At 37.6% G+C, this 17,926-nt stretch overlaps 2 protein-coding genes across 3 annotated transcripts; both read left to right on the forward strand.

Moving 5' to 3' along the window:
- The first annotated feature begins 1,585 nt into the window (after positions 1-1,585).
- Positions 1,586-5,371, forward strand: efcab10 (EF-hand calcium binding domain 10). The gene is made up of 4 exons (XM_088340539.1): positions 1,586-1,729; positions 4,806-4,970; positions 5,041-5,131; positions 5,208-5,371. Exons 1-4 carry the CDS (start codon positions 1,615-1,617, stop codon positions 5,251-5,253), a joined length of 417 nt encoding a protein of 138 aa, XP_088196665.1. The 5' UTR covers positions 1,586-1,614; the 3' UTR covers positions 5,254-5,371.
- A 2,563-nt stretch (positions 5,372-7,934) lies between these two features.
- samm50 (SAMM50 sorting and assembly machinery component) lies at positions 7,935-17,926 on the forward strand. Of its 2 annotated transcripts, none has more exons than XM_088340537.1 (15): positions 7,935-8,089; positions 10,126-10,236; positions 10,326-10,427; positions 10,506-10,593; positions 12,280-12,386; positions 12,453-12,583; positions 13,865-13,952; positions 14,023-14,151; positions 15,252-15,323; positions 15,401-15,487; positions 15,564-15,634; positions 15,700-15,767; positions 15,850-15,996; positions 17,473-17,614; positions 17,765-17,926. In XM_088340537.1, exons 1-15 carry the CDS (start codon positions 8,069-8,071, stop codon positions 17,808-17,810), a joined length of 1,410 nt encoding a protein of 469 aa, XP_088196663.1. In that variant the 5' UTR covers positions 7,935-8,068; the 3' UTR covers positions 17,811-17,926. The 2 variants fall into 2 exon arrangements, with proteins under 2 accessions (XP_088196663.1, XP_088196662.1); XM_088340536.1 differs by having other exon boundaries at positions 15,700-15,766; positions 15,840-15,996.

The following is a 17,926-nucleotide window of genomic DNA, read 5'->3' on the forward strand; positions in this document are numbered from 1 at the left end:
GTTGTATGGCACTTTTAAGTGTCAGCCTTTTTATAAATAAAAATTTTAAAGGTTCACAATAGTTTTGCATATCTTTCTCCAGGGTTCCGCAGATCTTTAAAGTCTTTAAAGGCAGTGAATTTGATCTTTTAAGATAAAAACCGTAATCAGCATTACAATGTCTTAAGTCAGATTTGTTCCATGTATTCATGTGATCTTGCTTAAGCCAGTCAAAGGTGTTGTTTAATGCCTGTAATTTCAATAAATGAGTCCGTAGCCGGCAGCACGGCGGCGCAGTGGTTAGTGCATGTGCGGCACAGTCTATGTCATGGGAACCTCCTGCGTGGGTTCATATCCAGCTCCAGACTTCCTGTGCGGAGTTTGCATGTTCTCCCTGTGCTTGCGTGGGTTTCCTCCGGGCACTCCGGTTTTCTCCCACATTCCAAAAACATGCATTTCAGGTGAATTGGCCGGTCCAAATTGTCCCTAGGTGTGAGTGAGCGAGAGTTTTCTGTCACTGTGTGCCCTGCAATTGGCTGGCAACCAGTTCAGGGTGTCCCCTGTCCACTGCCCGATGATTGCTGGGATGGGCTCCAGCACCCCCGCGACCCTACTGAGGATAAGCGGTGCAGCTGATGAGATGAGATGAGATGAGTCCGTAGCCATTGGATGGGTGTGATTCTTCTCTGAGCGTTTCTTGGAAGCAGATCTCAGGTGGGACACACTTCTGATGGAAAGCCTATCAAAAACCTAATCCCCGAATCAGAGTGTTTTTTTTCCTTTATCCTAGTACAATCTCGAGTTTTAACTATGACTGTAAACACAAAGATTGAGTAATAGTTCTCAATTGTCCACATCCAGGGAGTACTAATTTTTTTTCCCCAAGCATGGTTTTTTATGATACCCCAATCAGAATTGGTCATGAATATAGCAGTGTAATGTTTTTTTTTAATCACTGAACTAAAAAAATAATTTTTCATGCATCATTATAAAACAGTTTCATGAATGTAGTAGAAAAGTTATTTGGAATTAGTAATCATCTGCCAGTTTTGACTGAGGATCCACGAAGTACTGTACACATCCTTTTTAATTTATTGTTTCGTTTGTTTCAAATTTTTTTGGGGGGTCGACTACGTCTTAAATTTGACTTAAAAGGCATTTAAAAAGTCTTGAATTTAACTTGCCTCAAGCTGTAGGAACCTTGTTCTCACTTAGGGATTGAAATAGATTGCAAAATACATGATGACAAAGAAGATTATCAGTGAGTACATTTATGTTAAGTCAAGTCAAGACGTATTATTTTTTTATATCTCTTAATCACAAGGAGTTTCAAAGGGAAAACCACAATGACCCAGCTATTTTTAGAATTTTTTTGGTTTGAACAATGTTATTGACACTAATAACAGAAAACAATCTTGACAATCTCAACAGCAATCAAGCACACCCACAATATTATATTTCATGGGCACCTCAACTGCACCATGTTGGAGACCACTACTCCAGAGAAATCCAGATATTTCAGGTGTCCCATTTAGTACAAAAATGTGTGTTTCATCACTTAATATTGGCCTTGTAACAAAGACCTTTTAGTGGTGAGGCAACCCCGTATCCTAGCAACCAATATCAACAACAAGAATGGACGACAGCATGGCGACCGAGAGGGAGAAGGAAGCTTCTGCTTACCTGGAAAAACACAAAATTTTCGACCTCATGAAAAACCTCACCAGCATGCTCTTCTTTTATAGACCTGGTTAGTATTTCGATGTTCCGGCCAGCATCTGTTTTCTTTTTCTTTTTGTGTAGGCGTTTTTGACTTGATTTCAGCACTTGTGAGTTAGCTAAACTAGCTAGGTGAAATGCGTGTGTGTGTGTATATATATATATATATATATATATATATATATATATATATATATAATGCATTGTGATTTGTGGATCCCTCTTAAAGTGGACATGCACCTACTATATATATTTCAGACCCCTCCATGATTTCTAAGTGGGAAAAATAGCAGGGAGTTTAAATTTTACATACTTATTTTATTCACTGTATATATATATATATATATATATATATATATATAAAATATATTCCACAGTTTACTATTTTGGTGAATTTCATGGACAATTCAACTAACTAAATCACTATAAGCGATATGTATACCACACATTTAACTGTTTTATTTATATTAGTACCAATTTCTGTTTGTTATGTCCAAATTTTAAGGAAACCTCTTATTTTAGTCGAAGCCTTTTGATCAATCAATGGATTTTTTACATGCAGGCAATAATCTGATTGGAAAATAAATATTGCCAGTATTCCGATGCTGTAAAACCATGCAAATGCACAAAAAAATCCGATTATGGTCCTAGTCCAACCGCGAGTACTGTATTCTGGTTACCATGGTTGTGATTAGTCTATTAATTTTCCGAATAATCGTGCGTGTACAATGCCGGAGTGACTAATTGGGAAATAACGTGAGTTTTCCCTAAAGGCCCGATTATGTCATGTATCCGTTATTTGCACTGTCTAACCTTACCCCTGCATTCAGCGAGTCAGCTTTTTGTCCACATTCAGGGCAACTTATAAGGTGGGTTTTACGATTTGGGGGAATTTCCCCCTCCCATATTTTAAGTTTGTTTGGCCCACGATCACTCTTCTCTGTCAAGGTAAAATTAATGCAGAACATGATATGATATGAGGGCAGCACGGCGGCGCAGTGGTTAGCGCTTGTGCGGCACAGTTCATGTCATGGGAACCTGTCGTGGGTTCAAATCCAGCTCCAGACTTTCTGTGCGGAGTTTGTATGTTCTCCCCGTGCTTGCGTGGGTTTCCTCCGGGCACTCCGGTTTCCTCCCACATTCCAAAAACATGCATTTCAGGTGAATTGGCCGGTCCAAATTGTCCCTAGGTGTGAATGAGCGAATGAGTTGTCTGTCCCTGTGTGCCCTGCGATTGGCTGGCAACCAGTTCAGGGTGTCCCCCTGCCCACTGCCCGAAGATGGCTGGGATGGGCTCCCCCAGCCCCCCCACGACCCTAATGCTCCAGCAGCTCCCGTGTTATTTTCGATTGTTCTCAGTTATTTTTGATTGTTCTCAGCTTAGGGATGCTGCTGGAAAAGTGAATTTCCCTTCGGGGATGAATAAAGTATCTATCTATCTATCTATCTATCTATCTAATGAGGATAAGCGGTACGGCTAATGAGATGATATGATATGAATGATATGAGTCAGGTACAATAGCCAAGAAGAGATCTGCAGGTTCGAGAGCGTTCTCCATTCGGGCCCCGGTGCTGTGGAATGCTCTTCCCCCTGAGATTCGATCTGCAACCTCAGTGGAAATGTTTAAATCTAAGCCTAAAACACACTTCTATTCAATAGCATATGAATAACTTATATTATATTGACAATATCTGTGTATTATTTGCCCTTATGTAGGTTTTAGATCAGGTGATGGTGTGATAATAGTCTGTGATTTGCAATAATCTGTGGTCTGTGCAGCCCTTTTAGACTCTTTGTGATTAAGGGCTATACAAATAAACATGACATGACTTGAGGGCAGAAAGGTCTTAGAGCTGAAAAAGCCAGGAAAAGAAATAGAAACGTGTTAAAAGAAGGACTGTTATTGTTTGTTTCACTCATCTTGCACTTTTTGCCTGTCATCTGTGTCTCCTTGTGTGTGTTGTGCTACATGTTTGCAGAATTTATTAATTCTCTTTTTTTCGAGAAGCGGCTTTTTTCGGCTTGGCTCGCTAAAAAGAACTGGCTCATCCGGCTCACAAAAGCCTCTTAAGATTGTTTTTGTTACTTTTATCCATATATTAAAATTTATAATCTAACATTATGCACAGCATTACTTTTGGGGGGGCGAATAAAGCACCAAAACAAAAAAAAATAAAAACCAATGGAAAGCAGAAACAACAGGAGAAAAAAAATAAAAATAAATGCAAACAGAGAAAAAGATGAAACACTAATAAAGGAATACAAAAAATAATTAAAAGGCTAGAAAATTCAAAAGAATACAAGGAAAATGAGAAAAGAATGCCTGCTTATGTGCAGGTGCAGTTTCCCTTATCTGTGATATTTGTATGCTACAAAGCATTGTGGGACTTGTAGTCTGTAGACAAATGATACATGCAAACTACAGTTTAATCTCTAAAAAAAGACTTCTGTATTGATGGGTTTCTCCAGGACATTTCCTTTTATTTTTTAACCTGCATGGCGAAAATGCCCCGGATGCATCTATCCTATATATTGTGGATGCCGCATTTATATTCTTCTATATATAGTGTAAGTCTATGCTTCTGGCAATCCATGTACGTGCATACCTTGTAAACACACCGGAGTTAGCAATGGAGCCCACTTTCAGGAACCAAGCACAGTACTTTGTTGAATTTGCTCACTGACATATGATAAATTATCTCATATGCGGTCCCTTCTCAAGGTTTCTTCATTTTTCTCATGCTGAGGTTTTTGAGTTTTTCCTTGCCCTCATGTAGGTTTTAGATCAGGGGGTGGTGTCATAATAGTTTGCAATAGTCTGGGATTTGTGCAGCCCTTTGTGACTACTTAAAATTAAGAGCTATACAGATAAACATGACACAACGTCTATTAGTGTAATGACCCTCTCCTTTTGCTTTTCTAATCAGAATACTTGCAAACGCAAGGCATAGGGGGTATATGTTTGTAAACAATTCATTGAAGTTTTTCAAAAAATCTGACTTTGGATCCAAGTAGGACTGTTTTCTGCATGTAAATCGTTGCCTATGTCATTGTCTTTTCAGCTGTTTTGTTTCTCAACTCAATTTATCCATTTTATTGAATTCAGATGACCCCAAAGAGTTTCTCATCGAGAAACTCAAACAACTCAAACAAGCTCGTGATAGTGGTGAAAAAGCACCTAGTCTGTTGAGCCATTCCAATCTAGATGCAGTTTTTGGAATCGTGGACCCAGCCAATGAAAGACATGTCACTTTTGCACAATATAAACAGGGTGAGTACGGTATTCCCAATCACAGGATTATTTTTGTTCTTTGTGTTAATGCTCTTCTATTTGTCCACAGCTCTAATCTCATTGGGCATGAAAGACATCAACGAATGTCCCGATGGTGTGAACGATGACAAAATATCTTATGATACTTTCATAACAGAAGGGTAAAAGAATTGATCATTTATTAAAAGTCAGTGTTTCAACTATTTAACATTGATCAATATTATGTTTTTGTTACAGGATGCTAAGCTTGGAGAAAAGCTCTGCGACGTACAAGAAACCTTGACCTCGATAATTTGAAAACAGACTTATTTTTTAACATATGGTATTGCTGTGTAAATCAAATATTTTTATCTTTTTAATCATTTGGCTTTTGATTAAGCATTAAAGTCAGTTTTGCTTGATGTGTTTGACAATTTAGCGACAATTAATATATCTACTTTTTCTCAAGGTTAAAACTTGAGATTGTATAAGGATGAAGAAAAGATGAGTCGGAGATTTAGATTTTTGATAGCCCTTCCATCAGAGGCGCGTGCTTCCGAAATTAGCTCAGGAAGGAATAACGCTCCCCCTATGGATAGACTCATTTATTGGAAAACACAAGAATGAAACAACACATCTGATTCGCTTAAACGAGGTTACATGAATACAAGAAAATAATCTGGTTTAGACAGAAAACATATCTTTAAAAAAAGTGAATAATGCCGGTCACTAGATGGCGTGCGAGCATAATAAATGAGCAGTAAGGAACAGAAAAGAAACAAATGTAGGGAGAACTATTGAGCAGGCCTCCCGGCACTTCCCAGCACCAAAGCGAATGCCGTTTTGATTAATATTTAGCGGGCCCTAAGAGGACACAATTGTAAGCTCTCCCCGGACTTTTCACCACCAAAATGAAGGCCATCTTGATGAATAGTCAGCAGGCCCCAAGAGGATACAATTGCTGCAAGAATACAAACACCACCAAACACAATCTTTGGCGTCGTTAAGGTACTTTTGAGGACAACAGCACCCAAAAGCCCATCCAAACTATAATCAGACTACAATATTCCTTATATTATTGTCTTTTTTTTTTGTTTAACCTAGTTTTATTACTTGCGCACAATCTTTGGACTGAACAAAAGTGTCTTACAGTTATTACTATTTCAATGAAATCAAATTTAGCTATGTTTCGGGATGTGCGATACAATATTTTATCAAACAAATTCTGACGGTCAACTATTGAATAATCATCATTACCTATACATGTATATAATAGTAGTATTAATAACTTTTCCTTTCCTCTGTAAAAAAATGTCTTACACTTTTAAACAATCATTTTAAATCCCAATATAATATTTTCTTTAACGTTCCATTTAGTTAAAGGAGCTGTACACCATTTTGAACCTGTTTACGCTCTGCCGCCTTCTGCCTTAAAGTCATGATTGCGCCTCAGTTCTCAACCGCATTCATGATGCGTGTGCGAGTACGTGCATTTCTTAAACGTACTTGAATAAAGTTTTTTAATCTTTTTGGGGGTTTGTGTTTGCGTTTGTACTCGACTAAAAGCAGGCCTTTTCTTACGTCCACCCTTTTCCACCCTTTTCATACTCCACTGTCAAATAAAAACTAAAAAAACTGCGGGGACGAGTATGACGTCACTCTCTGGCACTCCGTCCGGCCCTCATTCATCGAACCGAATGTGTTCCGTCTTGAACAGCTCTGATAAAAGTAAGATAGAAGAAGATAAATAAAGCATAAGGGCTGTTTGAACTCATTGGCATTGTTAACACATACTTAATAGAGAAAATATTCCAACTTTTTAAGGACACCTCACATGACGCACCCTACCTTTAATATGCATGTATTCCAGTTTGTGGTACCTAATTGTTAAATGTTGATAACAGACGTACATACCTAAAAAAGCTTGGTATCAGCACTGATACTGTTACTCTGGTGTTGATACTGATTCCTAGTTACTTTTCAGACATTTGTTTTACAGCATTATGGATATCTATGTTCATTTTTACAGCCTGTATACATAATTGAATTATAAAAAGATCATTTAGCTTTGATCAGATTTTAAAATCTATTAGGTGACACTTTGTATTATGTAAATGTTAACAAAGTTTACATTAATATTTAGTATATTTACAGATTTAGTTTTTTGTATTTCCAGGTTTTTGTCTCTGTTATATTCAAAGTAAAATGTACTATTAAAGTCTGAACACATACAGTAACTTAAATAAAAATATACTGTTCAACTTTGCTCAATTGTAAATAAAATAAAATAAAATTAGAAAGGAAGTCCCTTTAAGGGACATATTGTAGTCTTATTTACAGGGATAGTGTTTATATAAACCCTAACTTTATTCAATTAAACAAACCAATAAACCGATAAATAATATTTAAATAATAAGCAAAAATACATACACACATGTAATTTTCAAATATACTCATAGCTTGAGACATGTATTTTTTACACATAACATGAACCCCACCTTAAGGGCCCTGGCATAATTGTCCACCATCTTGCTGCTACGGGTACCCAAAAACCTCTAAAAAGCAACGCAAAAAAATGAAGTAAAATGGTACATATTGTGCTTTTTAGCACTTGTTTTCGGTTGCACCTACACTGTCCCTTTAAATTTGTATCAAATATATCGTTTGTATTTATATTTGTACTTGTATTCATAGTTTATTTGTAGGATCTTTTGTTGTGGTCATTTTAGGATTTTAAATACATGTTTTTGTAGGTCATATCAACATTCATTTTGTTTAGCACTTTTCAGACAACGGATTGAAATTCAAAGTGCTGTATCAAACAAAACATTTTCCTCAACCCAAATAAATTTACAGTAAAAAATACAGTTTTTTCTTTCAATATTTACGTTATGAAATAATGTGTTGCAGTTTATTTGATTTAATAATTCAATATATTCGCGTTTCTGTACAAAAGTTGACTACGTCACAGTGGGCGCGACCAAAATCCGGAAGTAATATGGCCGCCCCCTTGCAAGAAGCTCTTTTTCCCGTCTCTGTGTAGTCTTCCGTATTTCTTCGTTCTTTCTCTTCTCAAGTGTTAACTTTTTTCACCAAATCGCTGTTGTGTGGAATTAGGCATGGGCACCGTCCACGCTAGGGTAAGCAAAAGCGGTTAAATCGGCGTGTGACCTCTCGGCGTCTAAGTCTGCAAAGGAGAAATGAAAGGGGAGGCCCTCGGTGACAGACTATGGGCACGACTCGTGCTGATAATAACAAACAAAATATGCTTATTCTCTCATCAATAATCATTAATTGTAATAGTTGCCTTTTCTGAATTAATTTTACAAGGCTTACTTTTGATCAGTGGCTCACAGATATCAGCTTGTCGTCTCTGGAAGATTATTTTCTGCCTTTCTGCCATTTCGGGATTCTCACGCTTTATGAAAATATGTGTACAACAGAATTGGATTTGCCTTTATTATCATTAATACGTTGTGTACATTGTTCACAACGCGAGTAGACGTGGCACTTCAAAATAAATAAACATGCAGTAAAAGATTTAAGAGAAAGACAAGTATCATCAATAAGAATAATAGGATAGATATGCAACACTTACAATGTCGTGCTTGTAGAATGGTTGCAAGCTGTAAGTACTTCGGAAAATAATGCAATGACAGTTAGCTGCAACCACGGGCGCAACCAGCTCATCTATGGGGGTGCTAAAGCACCTCCAAATTCAACCCTAGCACCTCCTAAAATTATAGCATTTTTCAAACTCTAGCACTTTCGCCTAACATGCGAAAGTTCCCCGGTTCAAGATCGGGTGGAATGTCTTCCAGACTAGGTAGAGAGCAGCCGATGATTTTCTGGGCTGTGTTGATTACTCTGTTAGGTTTTCCTAGCCTACCACACCTGGATATCATGTATCGAAATAATATTTAATAATAATTGCAATATTAACACCTAGCTCTTGTTTTGGATGTCTGGATTAAATTGGGGGATTTGAGACGGTAAAATACTTTATCTGCAAAAACAGCGTTAATCCAAAGTTGCAGCAGCTGCTTCCCTGCGACCTTGCTACCTAAGCTGATGGATGGATTGAGGTATAAATAACAATCTTGTACTATCAGGAGGAACTTTTGTAAGATGACGACTGCTTTTGCTTATTTTACTATATCTTTTTTAAGTTATTACTTTACCATAAATATTTATAAGAAACTTCTTAATGAACCCATTCATACAAAAATGCCCATTTTAAGTAATATTTTTCTTATTTTAATAGAACATTTTACAAGATCAATGATCTTAATGAGCAGTAAATCTTGCTCTTTTCAAGGCTAGTCTCTTTTTATCCCATTTAAAATTTTCAACCCGTTTCCACTAAAAGAAAAAAAAACCTTAAAGAGTGTCTATCAATCCATTATCTGCACCAATTGTCCTCAGGGGTTCTGGAGCCCAGCCCAGCTATCTTCTTGCAGCGGGCAGGGGACACCCTGAACTGGCTGCCATTCCGCCGCAGGGCACACAGGGACAATTTGGACCGGCCAATTAATTTGAATATGGAAGGAAACCGGAGTTCCCGGAGGAAACCCATGCAGACATGGGGAGAACATGCAAACTCTGTACAGGAAGGCTGGTACCTGGATACGAACCCATGACCTAAGAACTGTGCCACGGACGCACTAACCACTCATCCGTCGGGTTGGCCCCTTAAAGAATGTATAATTACTAAAATAAGACAATTAAAACACCACTTCATCAAAATAACAAAATTAAGACTTAAAAGAAGCAAAATGATCTTTCACAACAGAAAATGTTATGATATTTTTAGGTATGTTTGTAAATATAGTAAAATGATAAAAGTAAAGGTAATTATTTGATTATTTTACCGCTTTTCTTCACAATAGATTTTTACAAAAATTGTATCCCACCGGCATATATTTTTTCTCATTTTAAGAATTGTGTTATTAGCTAGGAGTGTAATTGTGTGCGAAATTACTTCACGAGGGGTATTTTAATAAAAACAACAAAAAAGAGTGTCCAGTTAATTTTAAAGATAAAATAAAAATAAACTGTTACTGAAATAACCTACAGGTACTTAGGCACAGAGCTTCTATTTTTATTGACTAAAAATTGTCATTTTAATCAGTGTGTCTCAGTTAAATTATTATCTTTGTGTAACATTGTATTGCAGAGCCTGGACCCTCTGCCCATGCAGGGTCCCGAGCTGGGAGTTCAAGCTGACGACATCGAACCCCCTGATATCGAGCATGAGGCGAAACAGGAAATTCTTGAAAACAAGGATGTAGGTTACATTTATTCACAGAACACACATCCTTTCCAAACACACATGTGATGATTCTTCCCCTCTTTTTTTTTCTTTGATATCCAAAGGTTGTGGTGCAACGGGTGCACATAGACGGCCTCGGGAGGACAAAGGAGGACCTGCTTTCTTATGAAATTGCTGACGTCTTCCGCGCCAGGAATTTAATCGATGTATGTACTGTAAATAAGAAAGGGATCTCCAGCCACGTCAGTGCCTGGCTCCTCAATGCTTTTTTTGTGTCGTATCAGGTGATGAAAAGATCTCATGAAGCAAGACAAAAACTGCTTCGTCTCGGAATCTTCCGGAAAGTCGAAGTTGTTATTGACACCTCCAGAGGTACATAAATCATAAATTAGATATATTATATAATATATTATGTTCATATATGTAATATACATTATGAGAAATCTGGCATTTGCATTGTAATGTGTTCTTTTTTCCTTTTGTTCTTCAAATTTTATATATATATATATATGTATGTGTATGCATGTATGTATATATGTATATATATGGGGGATTTACCCAAAAAAGTAGAACTAGTTGCATTAATCTTCACCCTAAGAATTTGTTTAGTATAGCATTATGCACTGCAAAACTTAGTCATTCCCTCCGAAGGAAATGGTTGGATATGAAAGAAGGCTTTATTGACTCGGCTCAAGTGGGTTAGAAGGAGATATTTTTTTTAGACAAAATGATGCCTTAGCCAGCGAATGACGATCTCTCAAAAAAGTAGAACGCCTTGGTCAAAACTTTCTCAGGAACTTCACAATGCTAATAACACTAGCCCCTTTGTATGGTACTGTGTCCCCTTGAGTAATAAAATGTATTATTCTCTACCCTGGAGTAGGACAACGCTACACTTCTCAGTGGGATGGTCTGCTACCTAGCAGCTCTGCCACATGTTTTCTCTTTGCTTCAAACATCCCATTTGGAATTAAGCTGTCAAGTAGGAAAGCATACCTCAGTTAGAATATTTTGTAATATGTGCATCAATGTTTGTAGAAAAAAAGAGCAGCAGATAGGATGCATATAGGGTTTTCGTCTTTAAAGGCCATGTTTTGCTTTTCTCGTCGCCATCATGTGAAAAACATGTCAAACCCTTTTAGTTTGCCTTTTTCCTTTTCTGTTTTTGAATTAATCCCATGTTTACAATGCACATACATATTGACCATACAACATGGTTTTAACATTACCTTTAAAATTTTACCAGTTGTGCTTGATTTAAAATGATTTTCAATGTCTATTTTTAATTTGTATAAAAAAAAAAAAAAAATATATATATATATATATATATATATATATATATATATATATATATATATATATATATATATATATATATATATATATATATCCAATAAAGAAAATAAGTATGTGAACACCCTGCTATTTTGCTATTTCTCCCACTTAGAAATCATGGAGGGGTCTGAGATTTTCATTGTAGGTGCATATCCACTATGAGATGGATAAACTAAAAAGAAAAATCCAGAAATCAAAATGCATGATTTTTTTTTTACAGTTTATTTGTGTCATATAGCTGCAAATAAGTATTTGAACACCTAAGTAAATGAATGTTAATATTTGGTACAGTAGCCTTTTTTTTTGCTATTACATAGGTCAAACGTTTCCTGTAGTCTTTCACCAGGTTTGCACACACTTCAGGAGGGATCTTGGCCCACTCCTCTGCAAAGATATTCTCTTGATCAGTCAGGTCTCTGGGCTGTCGCTGAGAAACACGGAGTTTTGGCTCCCTCCAAAGATTTTTGATTTGGTTCAGGTCTTGAAACTGGCTAGGCCACTCCTTGGTTTTTCCTGGCTGTGTGCTATATAGCGAATGCATAGCGCTGATTTCTGATAGGATTATATGTCTAATTATATATATATATATATATATATATATATATATATATATTATTAGTTTGAAAAACACTCAATCCAATTAAACTTAGTTTCCGAAACACTAGTAAAGCTACTTTTTATTATGGCTTTACTTGAATTATTTATCAGTTTACGCCGTTTAAGGTGACGATGCTCTTCCCAATGGTCTCGATGTGACATTCGAGGTCATCGAACTAAGACGTTTGACCGGGAGCTACAACACTATGGTTGGAAACAATGAAGGAAGCATGGTGAGTCCAATATACAGTTTCCATTTTGTCGCGAAGAAATAACCATACTATAATATTTTGTGACAGGTGCTGGGAATGAAGTTGCCCAATGTGTTTGGCCGGGCAGAGAAGCTCACATTTCAATTTTCATACGGCACAAAAGAAACTTCCTACGGCCTTTCATTTTTCAAACCTCAAGTGGGGAACTTTGAACGCAAGTAAGGATCATCAGAAATGTAAGAATTTTTGGTGTTTTTGCCTTCAATTTTTTTTTTTAGATTTTGTACGCACACAGGTAAAGTTCTTTACTTCTTGTATAACATAGCGGACCCTAGTGGTCACTCAATTAAATAAAACACAATTGATTATGATAAAAATAATTTTCTTGTTAAGAGACATAGGGTAAGAAATTGGTATTTATATTACACAACTCAAGATTCACTTTAAAGAAACTGACTTGTTAGGCTGACAGGAGGCCGAATGACCCTTTTGTGAAGGTGGCATGCCCTGCTGGTGTTTTTTTTAGCACTTAAAGGGATTAGAAAAGACCCATTTTTTTCAATTAGGCACAGAACGTGGAGTGTTACTCCCGACAATCATTCAGATATGTTTCAAATATTCAACCAACATGGATCTCGAAAAAATTGTTTTCAAAGTAGAGTTTGACCTTATATCCTCTTGAGTTGTTACGTCAGCGAAAACTCAAAATAATGATCTGACCTGTTGAAAAACAGATGCCGATTGTAGTAATCATCGAATGCATCACGCTCAATTTCACTTGGAGTATTTGCAACTTTTCTTAATGTGTCGCTGGCGGAATTTTGGCTGTTTTTTTCCAAATTGCGCGCTTTGATCATCTCAAGCTGTGTGGCGTGGGTTTAGCTGCCATCTTTTACGGTGTGAGTTCCTTTTTCTGCCATCGCCTCCTTTTAGGTATTTGATATGACGTTTCCTTTTGTGTTTTTCGCTGCGTGTCTCGTATATATTTTTCAGATAGATCCCCGTTAGCGCGCAGGCTCTAAAAGTCTTTCAGCTTTGTTTGGTCTAGGTTAACCCCGTTAGCAGTCGGCTAACTGGCTTGCCTGCAGTGCTCATTGTTTTCTCTCCTGGCTGAGTCAGTGTTTGTTGGCGTGGTAGATTGTTTTTTATTGTTGCCCTGCGGTTATCCTGGCTGCTTACTGCATGTTTTTGATCAGCCATCCTCTCTTCTTTATTGATGATTCGTTTCGATTAGTTCTCTATAACATCTGGGTAGCCTGCCGTGATCATTTAGTCTATTTTCAGCTGGGTTCGTGTTCATTACCTGAGTAGGTTTTTTTGTTGTTGTCGGCTCCCTGTTATCCTGTTTGCCTACTGCTTTATATTACATTGTCTTAACGATATTTTTTTTTGTGGTTTGGTTTATTTTTTTGTTTAAATTCTTACAAATCTTAACTGTCGTAAAAGATAAAACACTGTGGTTCTGGAAGTAACTTTGAATCTGTTTTTCTTCTGTCCAGCCTTACACTCAATGCCTACAAAGTAACCGGTCAATTTCCATGGAGCTCACTGAGGGAGACGGATCGAGGCGTCTCAGCCGAGCTGAACGTAAGTGACGTTTACATGATCTCCTTCTTTGGGGAGAGAATTTCACTGTATGCCCTTTCTCCATTCTCAGTTCCCTGTATGGAAGACCAACCAAACCCTCAAGTGGGAAGGTGTGTGGAGAGATTTGGGATGTCTGGCGCGCACCGCCTCCTTTGCCGTCCGGGAAGAGAGTGGACATTCCCTCAAGTCATCACTCGCGGTACTTTTTGTCTTTGAATTTGGGTTTCAACATTGTAATTTTCTCTCTAAAAGTCCAGCACTTATAAAATAAAACACTGATAATTCAAATAATAATCAAAAACACAACTCATAACACGAGGTCTCGAAATTTGTTATGACATCAGACAACTTGAGATACCCTTTGTTTACATGTTTGGCCGACATCCTACTACTCTGGGAGCCAGAATGACCAATTCGCAATGTTAGCTTGTCCTGGTGGTGCTTTTAGAACAGCCACTTACCTACCATAGCCCTTAATGTAATGGTTGTAGAGGCTTGAGACTCTGGCATCTTTGAAACTTTTTACCACTGTTTCCTTCTCTAGCCACTTATGTTAGCAAGTTGGCTGCAAGTTGTGGCTCACCCTGAGCTGCTATTATCTTTGTTAACTAGTCCATGTATATAGAGATTGTTTTGTCTATTATTGTAATTTGCCTGCAGCAGCTGCCCATGCAAAAAAAACATCACTGAGTTCTATGAATCAGGTACCTAGCGCTTGAGAAATTCCAATTTGTCCTTGCAATGTTTTTACTCTCCTTATTGTAGCTTCTCTCGCTAGCTGCTAATGTTAGCCTCTTACACCAGCTCCTAAACACTCCAGCTTTTTGTTATCTGCTAAAGTGGGTCACTTGCACAAGCTAGGACCAACTCCAGCTATTAGCTCTTTCCAGCTGCTTTACCTGTATCCAACTCAGTTGATCTTTCATTGTTGCGTGTGGGATTTAACACCAGCTTTAACGTCCTGTTGCTGGCTTACAAATTATGCAAGGTTGTATCCTTGGAGATTCCATCATGTGTCTTCTTCAAATGTAAAACTTCGGATCCGTTCTAAGCTACGAAGAACTCTAACTGGTGAATTATTACACATTGTCAATTTAGTATTAAATGTGTGGTTCAAGACAAGAAGGTGTTTTGTTAAAGGTTGTCGAATAAAGCGGTCTCCAAGTGTGTAAAGAAAACCTGTGAGAATACTTGTTTACGTTCAAAATGTTTAAAAGTAATAATTAAATCAGGACAGAAAATATGAAATCTGTACACAACTAACGAGACCCTGATGGTTGTGTTTTTCCCCAAACATAGCACGCTATGGTCATTGACACCAGAAACTCCTCCATCCTGCCCAGGAAAGGTGGCCTCCTGAAAATCCACCAGGTTTTTCATCAATAATTCATCCACTCGAATTTGTAGATGAATTCCCAACTCATTCTTTTACGTGTTTTGTTGTGCAGGAGCTTGCCGGCTACACGGGAGGAGATGCCAGTTTCCTCAAGGAGGACTTTGAAATCCAGCTCAATAAAAGCCTCTTTTGGGACTCGGTGAGGTTCATATAATCAAATATCATACAGTTTTTATTGGAATTTTCTTCTTTATATCTTTTTTTTTTTTTAACAGGTTCTGTCTGCATCCTTTTGGGGTGGTTTGCTGCTGCCTATTGGTGACAAGCCAACATGCATAGCAGACAGGTACTTTGCATCTTTTCTTTGAATTTTAAGTGGGACAAAAGTCCCTAAAAATGTCTTCTCTCCAGGTTCTATTTGGGCGGGCCCACCAGTATTCGTGGTTTCAGTATGTACAGCATGGGCCCGCAGAGTGAAGGTGAGATTGTTGGCACCCTTTTCCCTATATGCTCTTTTTATATTTTAATGGTTTTTGCTCGGGTAATGTACTGGTATGACAGGCGATTACCTAGGAGGTGAAGCCTACTGGGCAGGAGGCCTTCATCTCTACACCCCGCTGCCCTTCCGGCCAGGCAGGGGTGGCTTCGGTGACCTTTTCCGAACTCATTTCTTCCTCAACGCCGGGAACCTTTGTAACCTCAACTATGGTGAGTTTGCTGAGCTTATAAATGTTCTTTTTAACCTTTGTTTTACAACTTAAAATGTTGTTATTTTAAATATTTGGTTGTTTGGTTGGATGCCCTTACCACTTGGATCATAGGGGCACCGTTTCCTGTGTGTCTTGGGCGAGTAGAGCCTGGTGGCGCCCATTCCTCTCCAGGCCAACATATGTTCCCAACCGGTCTCAAACAATTTTTGATATTTACACCTTTGACAATGTTAATTGGATAAAACAAGACCATTGTGATGTGGAAACTCCTCACATTGCTCCTTTGTTACACTCAGGACATTAATTAGACAAAAAAACAAATGCTATTTCCGTTATTTTAGTGGGAAGATTTGTTTGGCTACTATGATCTTGACCATGATGATGTATTACATGGTTAAGTCAAGTCATGTTTATTTGTGACGCCCTTAATCACAAGGAGTCTGAAAGGGCTGCACAGACCACTGATTATTGCAAACCACAGACTATTATTACACCATCGCCTGATCTAAAACTCGATAACCCCAACATGAGTAAAATGAAGAAACCTTGAGAAGGGACCCGCTTGAGGTAATCCCCCTTCTAGGATGAACAGGCTGCAACGGATGTTGTTGGAAATTCATTCTAAAAGATATGAGGGAGCATGACCTTGCATGATTTTGTATAATACCAACAGAACCTTAAAATCACATCTTAAGCTAACAGGGAGCCAATGCAGGTTAGCTTAAATCAGGGTAATGTGATCATACTTTATTGTCTTTGTTAAAGGCCTCGCTGAAAGCAAAATGCACTGCAAAAAAATAAACTATTAAACCATTTGCTGAATATTTAGCATATTTTGCCAATATTTTTTCCTTATTTTAGGGTGTTTTAGCTCGTTTTATTATCTAGATGGGAGCAAATAAGAAAAAAATGTCCTATCTAGATGGGAGTTTTTATCTAATATTCTAGGACAAGCACATTTTTTTCACATTTCTTATTTTCATTTCAGGCATGTATAAAACAAACATCTCTAACAAACCGCTTGAAATATGTGATAATTGATTAAAGGCTTATGGGTGACCCTGTCCCCTAATTAACTTAGAAAGCGGATTCCATGAACCATTTAATATCATTACGAAGTCATATTTTCTTCTTACATTATTATTACATGAAGTCTCAAGTCTTCCAAGGGCTGGTTTTATCCGGTGCACGTCATCTTTTCTTATAAACATGTTAAAATAATAGAAAAAAAAATTATATCACGAAATGAGTGAACTTCACCGAACAAGCTTGATAAATTTCTCTTAAAAGTATTTTTAGGGTTGATTTCTCCTTTTTTATATGTTCTGATAAAAATAATCCTCAAAGGAGGAAGATTTTACTTAAAATGAGCAGTATTTTCTGCCAATTGGGTCACTTTTTATTTAGTTTTTTTGCAGTGTGGAGTTGTAATACTGATAACGCAATACAATCTAATACTATTTGTTTTTCTTAGGAGAGGGCCCTCAAGCGCACTTGAAGAAACTGGCAGAGTGTATTCGCTGGTCATACGGACTTGGCATTGTGTTGCGTTTGGGGAACATTGCTAGACTGGAGCTGAACTACTGCATTCCCATGGGAGTTCAGAGTGGAGACAGGTAAAGATGTGCTTGGCCTAAAAATTTAATTTTTGATGTCAGGCCACATTCAGGTCCAGTAATCATCACTATTTTTATATAGAATAACCAAATGAACAATATTAGGGAATCTATTCCTTGTAACACAATCTTCGAAATGCTATCTTGCAGGATATGTGATGGGGTCCAGTTTGGAGCAGGAATACGCTTCCTCTGAAGCCTCAAGTCTGCTTTTTACCATAACGACATAGCCACGTCGCTGAAATGGAAGACTGCTTGTAGTACATGTATGTTTGCAACGAATCACTTCAAAGATAAAAAACGTTTGCACTA

Source organism: Urocampus carinirostris, chromosome 7 (genome assembly GCF_059441175.1).
Source record: "Urocampus carinirostris isolate Australia breed hairy pipefish chromosome 7, RoL_Ucar_1.0, whole genome shotgun sequence".
Lineage (NCBI taxonomy): Eukaryota > Metazoa > Chordata > Actinopteri > Syngnathiformes > Syngnathidae > Urocampus > Urocampus carinirostris.

Bases quoted from the DNA above. Each gene is read 5' to 3' on its own strand.
- efcab10 (XM_088340539.1), top strand. From the start codon at position 1,615: ATGGACGACAGCATGGCGACCGAGAGGGAGAAGGAAGCTTCTGCTTAC. The intron at 1,730-4,805 runs GTTAGTATTTCG...TATTGAATTCAG, and splicing joins GCTCTTCTTTTATAGACCTG to ATGACCCCAAAGAGTTTCTC. The intron at 5,132-5,207 runs GTAAAAGAATTG...TTTTTGTTACAG, and splicing joins GATACTTTCATAACAGAAGG to GATGCTAAGCTTGGAGAAAA.
- samm50 (XM_088340536.1), top strand. From the start codon at position 8,069: ATGGGCACCGTCCACGCTAGG. The intron at 12,584-13,864 runs GTAAGGATCATC...TCTTCTGTCCAG, and splicing joins GTGGGGAACTTTGAACGCAA to CCTTACACTCAATGCCTACA. The intron at 17,615-17,764 runs GTAAAGATGTGC...GCTATCTTGCAG, and splicing joins GGAGTTCAGAGTGGAGACAG to GATATGTGATGGGGTCCAGT.